The sequence below is a fragment of the Grammomys surdaster genome, unplaced genomic scaffold, assembly GCF_004785775.1.
Source record: "Grammomys surdaster isolate TR1022 unplaced genomic scaffold, NIH_TR_1.0 342, whole genome shotgun sequence".
NCBI classification, from domain to species: domain Eukaryota; kingdom Metazoa; phylum Chordata; class Mammalia; order Rodentia; family Muridae; genus Grammomys; species Grammomys surdaster.
This window is the reverse complement of record NW_021604761.1, coordinates 1,916,488-1,931,426: the sequence shown is the minus strand read 5'-3', so window position 1 is coordinate 1,931,426 and position 14,939 is coordinate 1,916,488. Positions and strand designations below refer to the sequence as shown.

Below are 14,939 nucleotides of genomic sequence, written 5' to 3'. Positions count from 1 at the left end.
CCTGGCTGTCTAGGAATGGAAAAGCTCAGGGCGTCGCCAGCATAGTTCTCATCCTTACTGGGCCAGCAGTTTGCTTTCTGAATAAACACACAGATAAGTAAGAAGAGAAGCAGGAAGAGGGTGGGGGGAGACAACCTAGAGGATGCTTGGGGGCGGGAAGATGAGAGTGAGGGGATTGCATTCTGGGTTTAAAGAAGAGGTTTTTGGTCAACCTCTTTGCTTTCGGTTTCATCATTTCCTGAGAGTCCTAATTTAGCTTCTGGTGTGTCCTGCTCGATTATGGCCTAAAAAGGCAACAGCTTGGGTTTCTGGAGCTGGATGGGTACCCGCAGGAAGCTGTTGGGGAAGGGCGGCCCAACCCAACCAGTCTTAAGTGGTCCAGAGCCGCTGTGTCCCTTTAACTCCTCAAGTGCTGCCTGCCAGCCACAGGAGCGTTCCTGAGTCCAGGGCAGGCAGTGTTGGCACAGTCTCGCTCTGGCACACACATACTCCTGCCCTAATGGCAGCAGCCCTTTTAGAAGACGATTAGACTGCACAGGCATGTTTTCACACGTCTTCACTGCACTGAGCCTCACTGCAAGGAGGCCTACCCGGTAATGAGGGAAACTAACCCCCTCAAAGTGTACTGGAAAACTGTTTTGGGCCTAGCCTGGTGGTAGACTGCTTGTCTAGCATACACAAAGCCCTGATTCAATTCAGTTCCTCGTATTGAAAATAACAACAAAAGCTAAAAGACAGACTAAATCCAAACTACCTTACCCCTAAACCCCAAGTATGTCACTTCAAGCCAAACCAAACCAGCTTTGGAATACTACGCAGTCACTGAATGAGCCACAAAGAAGTGTTCTGAGTTTGAGTCCTAGCCCTCTTCGCTCCTGTGACCTAATAGGGTTGCTTTACCACTTGTAAATGAAGCTTTGGGATAAACACAAAACCCTGGTTAGAGTAAGTTAGGGAGGTACAAAGTGTGGATCTCTTTTCTCTGCCAATGACAATTGTTTCTTTTTCTCCCCCCTCCCTTTTTTTTTTGTTTGTTTTTTGAAACAGGGTTTCTCTGTATAGCCCTGGCTGGCCTGGAACTCACTCTGTAGACCAGGCTGTCTTCGAACTCAGAAATCCCCCTGCCTCTGCCTCCCAAGTGCTGGGATTAAAGGTGTGTGTCACCACTGCCCGATGACAATTGTTTCTATGAGTCAGAATTAAAAAGAACCTGTAAAAAGAGAAAATGGCTTTAAAATATTCTATGTGTATCAGTGTTTTGCCTTCATGTGTGTGTGCACGAGTGTATGTGCTTGGTACCCACAGAGGGGATAGGATCTCCTGGATCTGGAGCCACATAGATGGGTTTTCGAACCACATGTACATTCTGGGAACTAAAACTGGAGCTACTGCAATGCAACAAAGCATGCTTAACTGCTAGGCAGTTTCTCCAGCCCCTGACTTTTTTTTTTTTTTTTTGAAATTCGCTCTGTAGATGAGGGTGGCCTTGAACTCACAGAGATCTGCCTGCTTCTGCCTCCCAAGTCCTGGCATTAAAGACATGTGCCACCACTGCCTACTTTATTAAAAACATTTAAGAATATGCATATACACTCTGACCCCCATCCCCCCAGGTCACACTGCTGTGACAGTTACGGCCCAATTCTAGGACTGAAGCCACAGAGGCAAGACAGATTTTGGTTGGAACCCCGTTGCATGGTGGAGCTGGGGATTCACCCTCTCTGAGCCTGTTCCCTCATCTATAAATTGGAGGTAATAAAAGCTGCTTTTCCAGGGAGACTGACTAGCGGTGAGGTGTTCAACACTTAACAACTGTCCTACCTCCTAGTATTCTTCTGCAGGGTACCCTCAAGTGTCCCCTCAAGCGTCTTGACTGGATGGGACAGGTTTCACTATGTAACCAAGTCTAGTCTCTTAACTCACAATCCTCCTGCCTTAGCCTTTCAAGGGCCTAGATTACAAGCTCGTAGTGAAGCTGTCAACTAGCCACACACTTAGGAGTTTCGAGATGTGCAATGGCGGTGATGTCATACCCTTTATGAGTTTGAATTCTGAGGACATTAAGAACCAGCAGCTGATGAAGCCCGGGTTCTGTGAGCAGAGCAGGGGCGTGGTGGGGAGACTGTTAGTTTAGGGTCAGGTGCCTTTTGGGAGGTAGAGGACCAATATGGCAGACAGAAGGTTTGTCCAGTGGCCTACTCTAACCCTGGCCCATGTGCTGGGATGCTGGAGCTCACTCCAGAAAAGGTGATGGCTAAGGCATTTCACAGCTGCCTGGCTCTGTCTTGCTACCAGCTGACCCTGGACCCTGCCTTCTCTCCAGCAGTCATTGTAAGGCAGATGGTGCCTTGTGCAGGGGGTTCAGAGGTGCAAGGACTGCAGTTTCCTGATGCTTCTGGGTTAGATAAGGAGAGTCACCAGGTGAGGGAGCTGCAGTGGCTGTCTGGGCTCTCTGAACTTCCTTCCCTCTTGGGGGAGGGAGTTTGGGAGCACCAGGCTTCCAGGAAAACAGTCCCTGGTGGAGTGAGCAGGGAGCCCCTGAGCTTAGGTCTGGAAACCATTTAACAAGCCAGAGAAGGAGTCCTGGGCAGCCAAAGCCTTCAGCCTCTTTGGCATCCAAGTCCCTGTTGGAATCAGGAAACTTGAAAGCTGAGTAACTCTGAGTTCTCAACTGGGAACTTTGTGGTTTTCCAAAATAGGGTGGCCAGATTTGATCTCACAGAGTGGAGCTTACGTGTGTCCTTTGGGAGCCCTGGAGAAGCTTCTAGTTGCTTCTTCTGGTGGCTTTGGGCTGAGTGCTTTAAACCAGGTTTCAGATCCTTGTTTTGGTTCACCCAAAGCAACAGCCCCCAAGGGATCCAGCCTCCACCTCTGGACTTCATTCATTACTTTGCTAAACACGGGGGTGCCATAGACCAGGACCAAGAGTCTTGAGCCTCTCTGCACAAGCTCCTTGCTCCCAGAGAACTGCTTACAGATGGGTGTTATCGTGCGTGCCTGTCCATTTGTGATTCTGTAAGGAGTAGTAGCTTCTAACCTTTATTCTGCAAATGAGCTTTGAGAAGAATGAATTGCGGGTGTTCTCGTCCTCCTGTCCCACTGTATGCATTTCTTTCCCCGTCACAGTATACCCCAGGGCCTGGCTTCTGCTTTTATTCCTGTTATTGTGCATTTGTACTGAGTTGCTATTTTGGCTATTAAAATTCTGTGTTTTTGGCAGCGTTCAGTGGTGTGGTCACTCTGCTGCCTTACCAGTGGACTGTGGCTAGTCTGTCTTTGTTGAGACTCTTACACTCATCCCTTCCTTGGGTAGTTTTGTTTATAGAATTGCTGATGTGGTCATCATGGGACGATACACTTATTTATTAATTTCTAACAAAATCTCGCTTTCTCTCAGATGTGGAGGGTAAGAAAATGGTGGCAATGGCTCCATCTGATTATGCAGAATTTCACTGTGACGTGGCTCATGTTCTGTCGTTGTTCCTCTCTTAGGTCCTGGCCGTAAGTCACCATGGCCCAGCAGGCTGCAGACAAGTACCTCTATGTGGATAAAAACTTCATCAATAACCCACTGGCCCAGGCTGACTGGGCTGCCAAGAAGTTGGTGTGGGTGCCTTCCAGCAAGAATGGGTTTGAACCAGCTAGCCTCAAGGAGGAGGTGGGAGAGGAGGCCATTGTGGAGCTGGTGGAGAATGGGAAGAAGGTGAAGGTGAACAAGGATGACATCCAGAAAATGAACCCACCCAAGTTCTCCAAGGTGGAGGACATGGCAGAGCTCACGTGCCTCAATGAAGCTTCGGTGCTGCACAACCTCAAGGAGCGGTACTACTCAGGGCTCATCTATGTAAGTGGCCGGGGGCGGTCTCTCTCCACTCCTAGGTGCCAGCACTCCCGCTGTCCGGGTGAGAAGAGGGCTGTGAGGAGTGCTAGGTGACATGCTCACAGCTGCTGCATCTGCGCATCTTAGTGGATGCTCTGACATTACCCGCTGTTCCTTGCATTCAGGAAGAACGTGCTCCCACCTGCTAGCCTCTGACTTCAGAGCTTGGTGGAGGCGTGGATTCAGGCCAGCGTAGTAAATTCCTTCTAAATGGCGTGGCACTGTCTTCTGGTTCCCTTATTCTTCCGCACCACCTAGTCAGACCCTATAGCCACCAGTTTGGTTCAATCCCATTTTGGTGCCTCTGCTATATTTTTCTTGTAGAACCCCAATGGTTAAAGCCTCCTTTCGAAGGATGAACAGAGCTGAGCTGTCCAGAGTGGAATGGTGACATGTCAACATGTTTGTTAACGTTGGTTTCATGTCAGGTCCTACAAAGACGTGTCATTAGCGTCCCGAGAGCAATGTGTGCAAAGGCCCCAAGTACACCAAAGGCCAGAATGTCTTTCTTTTTTTGAGACTTCTGTTTTCAGATGGACACTTTTGTCACCACATGGCTGATGTTGACAGCATTTTCCCAGCTCCTTGTTTTAGGCCATGTGAGCCTTACTGGCTCTGAGGCCTCATGGTTTATCCACCCCAGATTTATCTTTTTTTTTTTTTTTCCCTTAAAGTCTTTGAAAACAGAACATTGTTTTATGACTGATCGTTGAAGTCCTCAAGATGAACCGGATGCTGCATTTGCTGCCCTCTTGGGCTTAGATATTTCTCCATTACAAAATCCATGCCTGAGTTTGCCATAGACAATTTTTAGGTGCCTCATTTGCCAGTACCGGGATCATTTTGTCTGTCAGCCTTGGCACTCCAGTTATATTTTTCTCTTGCATTTGCCAGGGTCACACTACATAGTAGGCTCAGAAGGTGGTGGACCTTAGAGCCACAGCAGGGGCTCAACCATGCATCTTCTGTGACACTGTCCAAGGCCTGCCCATTGCTACCTTGCTTCTGCCAAGGTCAAAGTTTCCTCCTTTTAGCTTAGGTGTTTAGGAAGAAATAATGTGGTGGTTGTTCTTCTTAAAATAGCTCTTTGTTTGAATATACTGCTGCAGCCACCTTGGTCTTGTTCCCAAGGCCGAGTAACACAGTTCAGAACCCAAGGGAATGAGGTATCTCAGGGTTTCTAAAGCCTTCTTATCTGATGGCTGGGAAGCCGAGTCTCAGTGCACCAGACATGCTGTTGATCTTAGGGAGGAGCAGACTCCTGTGCTGAGGGGGCGCTGAGAGCTCCCATGGGACCAGCCGATGTGTTTTCTATAAGATGCCAGGGTGATTTCACATTTCCATGTTGTGCTTCCTGTCCCGCTGATTGCTTCTATTTTACGTGCCAAAAGCCTCAACCCAGAAGTCCCAGGTGGGCCAGATCATAACAAGAGCAGTGCTTTTATCCACTGAATTGTACCTCTAGTCCTAGACCTGGAGTTGTGGTGAGAATGTGTATAAAACTCCCGCCCCTCAGAAGCGTCAAACATGAAATTCAAATTGAGGGCCTGTGGAAAAATGAAGGAAGAAAAGCCTGTGTATGCCTAGATAACGGGGATCCATATTCCCCTTGTCTGGGGGTGGGGCGCTCTTAGCATGCCCACTCTGCTGTGCTGCTCTGCCTCTTACTATGTCACACAGTGACTCGGAGCCTCACTTCCTCTGTAAAGCTTCCAGGTAGCTCCTGGCTTGCACCACATCTGGACTCTGGCTGTCACTGTTTAAGTGAAGGTCCTGTACTTAGCCTCTTACTGGGATCTCCATTTAACTGAACCCCTGTTGGGAAGCAAGCTGGCCACCTGTTCTTGCTTCTGGCTAGCTGCTCTCCTTCCCACATGGGCTATATTAGCTGTCAAAGGGCACTCAGTGTTAAGCAGTACCCTGTGTGAGTGACAGTGCAGGGCTTCATTCTGTAGATGGATGTAGTGTACGGAAGCCACCCCCCCCAACCTCCCCACTCACCCAGCTCTGGTGGTAGGCATTGGTTCTGGGTTTGGTTCCTTTGTCAGGCAGGTCCCTGTGCCACAGTTCATCCCTAGAGGTTGCTAGTAGAAGTCCCAGCGGATGCAGTGCTGTGGGCTGATCAAAGCCTTTGTGGCTGGCTGGTCAGGGCCTTCCTCACAGCCTATATATGTGCATCAAGGTTCCACACTGGGACTCCAGGAACATTCATGCTGCATTCGCCTAGCTTTGTGGGCGGCATGGCCAATTCTGTACCACAGCTGCTCTGTCTTTTCCTTTGGGGGGAGGTGAGGCTTGGGACAGGGGGCGATTGGGCACAAAGAGCCTCTGTGGCCTGTGAATGGAGCAGCTTCCTGGTGTGGCCGAGTGGGAGCAGGGCCACTTGCTCAGTGTCTGTGTCTCTATGAGCATTGAGTGTGTTCCTTCCTCCCACCTGAGCTGTGCACCCCCTTCTCAGGGCTCAGCTGGCTAGCGTTCCTGCCTGGGGGTCAGCCCACAGATTCCTTTAGAGCCCTCTGCAGTGTCCATCCAGCCATCCAAAAGAACCATCCTAATGACTCTCTGTCCCCTTCTGTTTCTGCCAGCTGTTTCAAGCATCTGGCTCTGTGGCCCGCTCTACATGAGGGACCATGTGCCCCTTGGCTTTATCGGGCTGGAGTTCCTACAGTATGGGCTTTCTCTAAGGTGGAGAACAAAGTCCAAGTGTTTGGAGATCCTGGCATGACCATTATTCTGTGGACTTGTGTCTTGTCCCCACCTGATGCCATCTAACACTCACAAGGTGACCTCGCTCCTGTCTTCTATGCAGGACCTAAACCCTGTCACACTGGGCTTTCTTGCTTTGACCTTCCTGGTCCCTTGAGGATAGAGTAATTGGAGGGAGAACACACAGCTGAAGCCCTGTCTCCCATTCCCATAACTCCCTGGGAAGAAGGAAGGCTGCAGTTCCACCTGCAGTCAGAGCCTCTTGTTAACTTCCAAGTTATCTGCCTGCTCTCCCTAGTGGAGAACAGCTGACAAATGACTGAACATTGTCCTCAGCCTAGCTTTTTTTTTTTGGCAGTTCCATGGAGAAAGCTTTTGGTCAGTGCTGGGGAAGAGCCCTGTCTTCATGCCTGGCTTTTATGCAAACCCCTGGGTTTAGCCTTGCAGTTTACCAGAGAGAGCACAGGGAGGCGAAAGGAGCTGGACGAACATCATGGTCAGCTCCCCAGACTGGCTGTCCCTGGATCAGGGGATAAACTGTACAGTGAAGACGCAGGAAGCGTGGGATGAGGAAAAGCAAAGCTGTTTGGAGAGTGGGCCTCCAGACCAAGGAGGTTGGCCTTGGTGGTCTTGAGACCTAAGTGTGTTCTCAGTGAGGCTTTATGTCTTGTGACCTTTGACTGTCCCTTAGCGGAGGCTGGGCCCTCGCTCCCACCTTCCCTCCAGCTTGGCGTCGGTTTTCCCCAGAAAATCGTGCTGGGAATACCATTGCTGCTTGAAAACAGCCATCCCCTCAACCGAGCATCTCGACATGCGCCTGGGGGACAGTTCTCATGCTGCTTAGCAGTCTACCATCGGTGTGTTTGGAAGGAGCAGAGTTATTAGAACTGCTCACAAGGCATTGTGGGCTTCCTTAGAAACATGGAGGAAAGAGTGTGTAAGGTGACTGTAGGAAGCAGCTCTCCTGAGCCCGCAGTGTACTCCTACTCATCACCTTGCAATAAGGAGCCAACTTCAGCCTGTGCTCTTTCTACAGATTGGGAACTGGAGGCAGAAGGGTAAGGGATCCCCCTCCTCCCAGCACCCTGGGAGCACCCTAGGATTTGAACCTCGGCTATCTGACTCAGGTGTTTGCTTTTAAAGGTCAAAGCCGACTGGAAAACTTGAGGCTGTTGTAGGTGTTCAGCATTAAGGGTATTGGCAGTTTGGAATTCCTGCCCCTGGAGAAGGCTTTTAAAGGACCCAAAAGTGCCCTTTATGTTATTGAAAGATTTGCGCAGGAATGCAGAGTGTGAGCTGTCTTTTAGCCATCGAGGGTCTACTTGATTTAGGAGGATAGTGAGCTTTTCCAGTGTCAGAGGGAGGTGTGTGTGTGTGTGAATGTTTGTCAGAGGGAGGTGTGTGTGTGTGTGAATGTTTGTCAGAGGGAGGTGTGTGTGTGTGTGAATGTTTGTTAGAGGGAGGTGTGTGTGTTAGAGGGAGGTGTGTGTGATGTGTGTGTGTGTGTGTGAATGAATGTTTGTCAGAGGGAGGTGTGTGTGTGAATGTTTGTCAGAGGGAGGTGTGTGTGTGTGTGAATGTTTGTTAGAGGGAGGTGTGTGTGTGTGTGAATGTTTCTTTGCCGTTTTCTGGGACACAGTTGAATCCTCTATCTGCATCTCTCACAGTGAGAGATACATCGTATTGTTCTAGAATCTGAGTTTTATGTTTGTCTTTTTTTGGTCTTTTGTTTTTCGAGACAGAGTTTCTCCTTGCAGCCCTTCCTGTCCTAGAACTTGCTTTGTAGAACCAGGCTGGCCTCAACTCAGAGATTCGCCTGTCTCTGCCTGCCAAGCATTGGGGTTAAAGGTGTGTGCTCCCACGACCGGCTGGTATCTGGTATCTTGAGTTGCCACCCCCCAACTCTCCAAGCTTTAGTAGAGCAGGGACACCAGGGAGTGCTTTCACCCTAGGCTGAGATGTGGCCTTGGAAACAGTTGGACACTTAGCCACACAATTTAAATGCTGTCGAGAATCAGACTTGTTAAAACATTCTTTTCTGTTGCTTTCTTTAGACCTATTCAGGCCTGTTCTGTGTGGTCATTAATCCTTATAAGAACCTGCCTATCTACTCAGAGGAGATCGTGGAGATGTACAAGGGCAAGAAGAGGCACGAGATGCCACCCCACATCTACGCCATCACAGACACTGCCTACAGGAGCATGATGCAGGGTGAGTGCTGGGGGCTGTGTGGTCCAGCCTGGCCCCTCCAGGGTTCCATCCTTCCTTACCTGTGGTGCCAGTCACTTGCAGGAGCTGATTCGCCCTGCTCTGGTGTCTGGTGATGGGTGGCTCATCATCCAAGAGCGGGCCAATGGCTATATAAAGGACATGTTAGTAGAAACTTTAGATAGAGACTATACTGGTTTCCTACTTTTCCATCCTTCTAAGAGTTGCCCACATCAGTTTCAGGTCTGTTCTAGGCCCTTCTGTCGTTCCCTGTTCTCCGTGTTCTCTCTTCTGTGTTCTCCCCTCCACATTCCTGTGTACAGTTGGTGATGCGCAGGTGTGCTTTCCCTTTTTAGAGAACAGATGTGAGGTCTCCCCTGGTGTTTCCACCCCTCTGTGTTCTCTGTCCCATCACAGAGTGCTTCCGGAGGATGTTTGTTTACTCATTCCCTCTCCCCCGGCCACACCCCTAGGCCACTTCCTGGCTAGACTAACTGACAGGTCACCCGTTATCTTTGTAGGTCTGTCTTCCTACCTTCTTCTCCCACCCTCTGCCTTCCCTTCAGTTGTCTCTCTGCTCCCTTGGGCTCCCCCTCCCTGGTCTGCTTGGCTGTCTCCAGGGTTCTCTATTCTGCCTATGGGTGATTCTCTTAGGCTCATCCCCAGCCTCGGCCTTTCCTTCAGTGACGTGGTTTCTGCTGTCAGTGCATATGTAATCCTAAGTCAGACCTGACTCCCAGCAGCCTGGCTGCCTTATTTTGATAGTGGTTTCCTGCGTTCTTTGTTCTTTAAGCTCGACAATCCATCTGGGCAGTGGTGGTGATGCCCCTTGTATTATCTTTGCCCTGGTTTAGTGGTTTAAAATGGCAGTGTGCACCCTTCACTCTGCCCACAGTGCTATGTAGAAGATATTTCTTGGTCATTAATTAGGCAGCATGCACAAGTTTGGCCTAGCCGTTGGCTTATGTTCACATCTTTCAAAATTCCTGTGGAAGCCAGCCCTTTGGTTTGAAAGTAGGATGCCTGTTTGAAAGTGCTAATGAGAACAGTCTGCTGGAACATTCTGTGAGATTCCAGAGGAGTCTGGGTCTCTGTCTCTAGAGGTTATGAGTCATTTTCCCTTGGTTCTCCCTTGGCTCGATGCAAGAAGTGTGTTTGGGGTCTTCCTGAGTAGGGACGCTCTCAGTCTCTGCGGGATTCAAGCTGCTCTCTTCTGGCCTGTCATGGGAGAGTGATGGAGAGCAGCTCCCGCAGCCAGTCATTAGAGCCGGACTTTTACACTCCCATCAGAAAACTTGTAGGGCTCGTTTCTTCATGAGAAGAAAGTTTAGGGAAGGAGTCCTGAAAGTCACGTAGATTGGAAGTGGTTAAGAGAAAGAGATTAAAAAAACAAAAACAAAAACAAAACAAAACAAACCCCAATGTGTTTCCTTCCTTCCCAGCCTTGTGAGGGATGGAGCTGGCTAGGACCATGAGGGCAAGAACAGGTGGAGGAAACAGAAGTGTGGGGGACCTGGGAGCCCTGTGAGCCCTGTGCTGGGCTGCAGACCTGGGGCTGCAGTCTCATCTGAAGCCTGAGAAGCTCCTACCTTCCTTTCTGTTTTGCTTTGGGCTTGCTGGAACCCTTTGGCCACCATGTGGACCTACTAAGCACATTCTAGGCTGTTGAACAGTTCCTTGTACACAGTGGACCCACAACGCCTTTAGCAGTAGATGTCTTGTTCTTGGGATGTGAAGGAAGTTAGTCACACCGTGCCTGTGTCACGGTGGGTGACTGATAGAGAGTGTTTCCAAAAGGGACCCTGGATTCTTCCTCTGAGGCAGTTATTATATAGCTAGGTGTATTGGAACCTTGGTCTTCAGGCTGTTGGAGCTTGTTACTCTGTTTTGGGGTGAAACCTTATGCTTACAGAGGTAGGTTTGCTTTGTTTTTTGCATCTTAAAAGGTATAGCCAGATGGTTCCTCTTCTGTCCCTCCTCCCCCAAGAACTAGATAAAAATTTCCTTCCTGAGTTGGTTGTGGCTTATGACATACTAGCATTCATTTTACCAAATAGGGTGGTTGGTGGCTTTGGCTGGGGACTTTTATGAGACAGACTTTTTGAGCCCTCTCAGGGCCCTTGTCTCTGAAGCCTTCGGTGCTAGAGTTTGCCTGTTCAGTCTCGGTTCCTTGTGGTTCCTTCCGTTTTATCTTGCTTTGAATGGCAGATTATAAGCTACTTTACCTACTTTTATCTGTCAGACATGACACTTGGGATGCTGTAGGATGCTTGGCAGTTTATCCTGGCCTCTTTTAGTCTTCTTTTGTGTGACCACAAAAAAAAATCCCCAGCCATTTCCATTAGCTGTTCCCTGATGGACAAAATTATCCCCAGTTGAAAATCTCTAGACTAAGGTCATCAATCAGCAGCTGTCTAGACCCTGTACTGTCAAGGATTTGAGACACAATCTCAAAGAGTGCTGGGATAGGTTAGTATTGTCTGCCATGGGCACAGGATAGGGCATTGGAGAGTATGGTGTCTGGCTTATGCCACACAAACAGGTGATAAGAAATGCTGGAATACCAAAAGGGTGGGTCTACTACATTGTTACTGGTGGCCCTGGCATTCCAGATGGGTAGGGAAGACGTTTGCCGACCTGTCTGGGGCTATCGTTGCATAGCAAGGCAAGCTGCTGCCGCCTGGTGCCAGGGCAGTGGCAACAGGTGTTAGGTGTCTTGGAGTTCAGGGAAGTTGTGGCCACTGAGGGTAGTATGGCAGCAAAGGCACCGTGGAGGTAGAGCCCACGGGAAACTTGGCCTCTCTGTGTTAATAAGTGGTTCTGCTGTGGCCCAGACGTGCCTGCACAGTTTTGTTTGTTGTTTTAATCTCCAGCCTGGGGTTTAATTAGAGTTGTGTTTGCATGCTTACCACTCTGGCTCTGGCTCTCCATGTTTCGTTTTTGCAGCCGTAGCTATGAAGAGGCCTTTCAGCCTCACGACCTGGTGAGAGAGAGCTTGAGCTCGTGTTGCTGCCCAGCATGGAGGGTGCAGGCGCATCCCAGAGGGGGCACAAGGGGCTGCGTGTGGAAAGACTAGGGGACGGGAGCTTTTGGCTTTCTCTGGGGCCCTTGTTGGTAAGAGTGAGTGTTGGTCTGATCAGTGAGAGAATTCGCCTTGAGCTGTGATTCTCCCGATGCAGGTAGGAAAGAAGCTATGCGCCTTGTTAGCTCTGAGTCAGGTCTGGCTCACTGTCAGGGATGCTGGCATTGTGTGAGCTCACAGGGATTTTAGGGGAGGCAGCAGAGTTGGCTTGAATTGCAGGCCTGCCATTTGTACTGTGCTAGCCTTCTCTCTATCCCATCTTTGCTTCTCTGGAAGCTGCCCTGGAAGTGGTTGCTCACTGAATGACCACATTTCTCTGGCTGGTTGACTGACCTTGCTGGGTCAATAGTGACAGCGAGTTTGGTGTGTGCCCTACCCATCTGAGCATGGTCCCTCTAGCTCACAGGTGAAGGGATGGGCTCTGGTATGATAGCTGATGTGACATCTATTGGAAGTAGGAGGGGGTATCTCTTGATTTTTTCTGAACAAAAAGGTCATGGCCACTGTTGCCCTCTTTTATGTCAAGTCCTTGATGGAATTCTTTGTACTATAGCAGTTAGGTGGGGTTACAGGCACACGAGAAAGACCTCCCTTCACCTCTCAGTATCTGCTCATCTGGTTCCAGGTCTTCTTGAGGAAAAGCCCCCTGGCTCATCAGAGGCCAGGAGAGTCTTTTAGGTTCTGAGTGGCAGCATCGGAGCTGGAGCAGTGGGAAGCCACAGATGTGATGATTCCACTTAAGCAGGAATGTGCTGGCCAGGAGGTCTGAGCCCTGCCAGCCTCCTCACAAAGGCCCCACTGTCTGCTGGGAAGTATGGAGCCAGCCCTGTGCCTGATCGTGTGCTTCAGGAGACAGTGTGGCTTTCCTGAGGAGGGCCATGCTCTATGTCTGTGTGACACAGGGCTAGCCTCATGGCTTCTGTGTACTGTACACTGTAGAACGTTTACTCATGCAGACCATAGGTCTCGTTGAGAGGAATGCTGACTGGTACCCAGAAGTACCAGATGACGGTGTGGGGACTCTTGGACAGTGACACAGGTGGTGTGCCCTGGAACTTTGAGGTGGGGTAGGTATGGGGTTTAAAAAACCACTAAACCCTTTTGTAGGCTACAGTCAAGGGTCTGCTGGGGCTCTTAGCCTCAGCTGTAGGGCAAAGCCTTGTGAACAAGAGGGGCTGTCTAAGTGGAGTTTAGATTGGATAAAGCAGGTCCCTTGCTCTTTCACTAGTTGGTTGGCCCAGCTATAGAGTCTTCATTTTTTTCTCTGCCTCTCAAGCTCGACCCAACGTGGTGAGGCTAAAGAGTTTCAGGAGTGGTTGTAGGGCAGTGCAGGCCTGTGTGCCAGGCACCGGAAGAAGGGGCAGCAGAGGACTGAGTATACAGCTTCCATGGACCTTCCCAAAGCCCATCTTAACACCACCCTCCAGCCTGTTCACGGACAAATGAGCAGGTACTCCCTCCCGCTAGAGGCTTGCTTCTCAGTCTCAGCCACTGAACTGACTTCACAGTATTTCGGAGGGGCTTCAGCCCTACTGCAGTGTGGCCTTGGGCTGATAGTGGTGACCTTCGTGGTCTTCTAGGAGAACAACATTTGCTCCAGGGTCTCTCTTTCTCCCCTATTGCTGGTGGCCCAGTAGAGGCGCTGAGCTGACTCACAAACCTCCCACCGACTTCTTTCACCCAGCTCTGGAGCTAGGAGCCTGCTTATGGCGGCTCCCTGGATGGCAGGCAGGCCTGCTCTTGGAGTGAGCTGCCTTATAATCTTACCAGTTCTCTTGGCCCCACACCTAGGTTCTGCTCGCTAAACAGGAGCAATGCTATATAGGTTCTTTTTGTTGGCTTTTTTTTTTTTTTTTTTGTGCTGGAGATTGACCCTTGTAGATCACTTTCAATTCAAGTAATCTGCTGACCCATATCCCTAGCTCAGTAGGTTCTTTTTCACAACTCAGCTTTACGGTTTTCACTGAAACTCAGCCCCTTACCCCCAACCCCCGTGCTTTGACCTGGGCCAGCAAAGCGACTTTGAGAGTGGTTGGAAAGTCGACCGCATGGTTTTGTGAGTCAGTGTACCCTTGTCCCTGCAGCAGAGGTAAATAAAGAGACGGTCCATTGGTTAAGAGCATTGACTGCTCTTCCAGAGGGTCAGGGGTTGAGTCTCCTGCATCCAGATGGTGGCTCACAAATATCTGTAACTCCAGTTCTAGGGGCTCTAATGCCCTCTTTGGCTTTGGAGGGCATCAGGCATGTAGACATACATATAGGCAAAACCTGTCTTTTAAAACTTGACTGTAAAATCTAGTGAGCAGGCCATGTTTGCTTGCTGTCAGCATTGCTGTCCAGTGTGTGTCCTGCCCTCCCAAGTTCTGGCAGAGACTGCAGTGGGGCTATGGCCCAGTCAGTGTCCTAGGGCCAGGCAGTGCTGTGTTCAGAGCAGAGAGCCGCTTCCCTTTCCCCATTGGCTTTCAGGAGTAAAGCTATCAGATGAACAAGTAATTCCCTGAAGTCAAAATGTGCGGCCTGCACACATAACGTTCCTGCAATCTTTACCCCGGGGTACCAGCTCAGGGTTGACTCCCAAGGACCTAAGATGTTTTTGGCATTCAGATAGTACAGCTTGGTGTGGGGGTGGGGGTGTCATAGTCTGTTCATAGTCTTGTCTGTTGACCTTTGGCTGAAGTACTGTAGGAAGTCCAAGCTGAAAGGTGAGGGTGTGCCATTGTGCTCCTGTGGCATGCTCTTTTCAGCAGCCTCCAGCACACCTCTTGGTAAGGTTGCTGGAGGCCTCAGTGATTTTAAGGCAGCGTTCCGTAGCCTCATGCTGATGCTTCTGAGCTTATTGGATGGGGTGGGGGCAATGGAGTTGTGCATTTGCCATGGGTAGTGGGCACTCAGGTGGTTTTGGATTTCCAAGCCGGAAACCTGTTGGAGATGGCTCTGCCAGATGGTCTGCCATCAAGAACGTCTCGTCTCAGCCTTGCTGGCAGAGAAGTGGAAACAGTCCAATTGTGCACCTGAGTTTTGCTGGTGCATCTGGCCAAGAGAAAGCTTGTTTGGGGCTTTGCT

The 14,939-nt window shown here is 49.9% G+C and overlaps 1 protein-coding gene across 1 annotated transcript in view; it reads left to right on the top strand.

Annotated features, from left to right (window-relative positions):
• The window catches only part of Myh9 (myosin heavy chain 9), an 83,331-nt gene that overhangs the window by 27,440 nt on the left and 40,952 nt on the right, over positions 1-14,939 (top strand). The window contains exons 2-3 of the mRNA XM_028778903.1: positions 3,493-3,844; positions 8,641-8,797. Of these exons, the coding sequence (XP_028634736.1) occupies positions 3,512-3,844; positions 8,641-8,797 (490 nt within the window). The 5' untranslated portion in view covers positions 3,493-3,511. The remainder of the gene's footprint in view (positions 1-3,492; positions 3,845-8,640; positions 8,798-14,939) is intronic.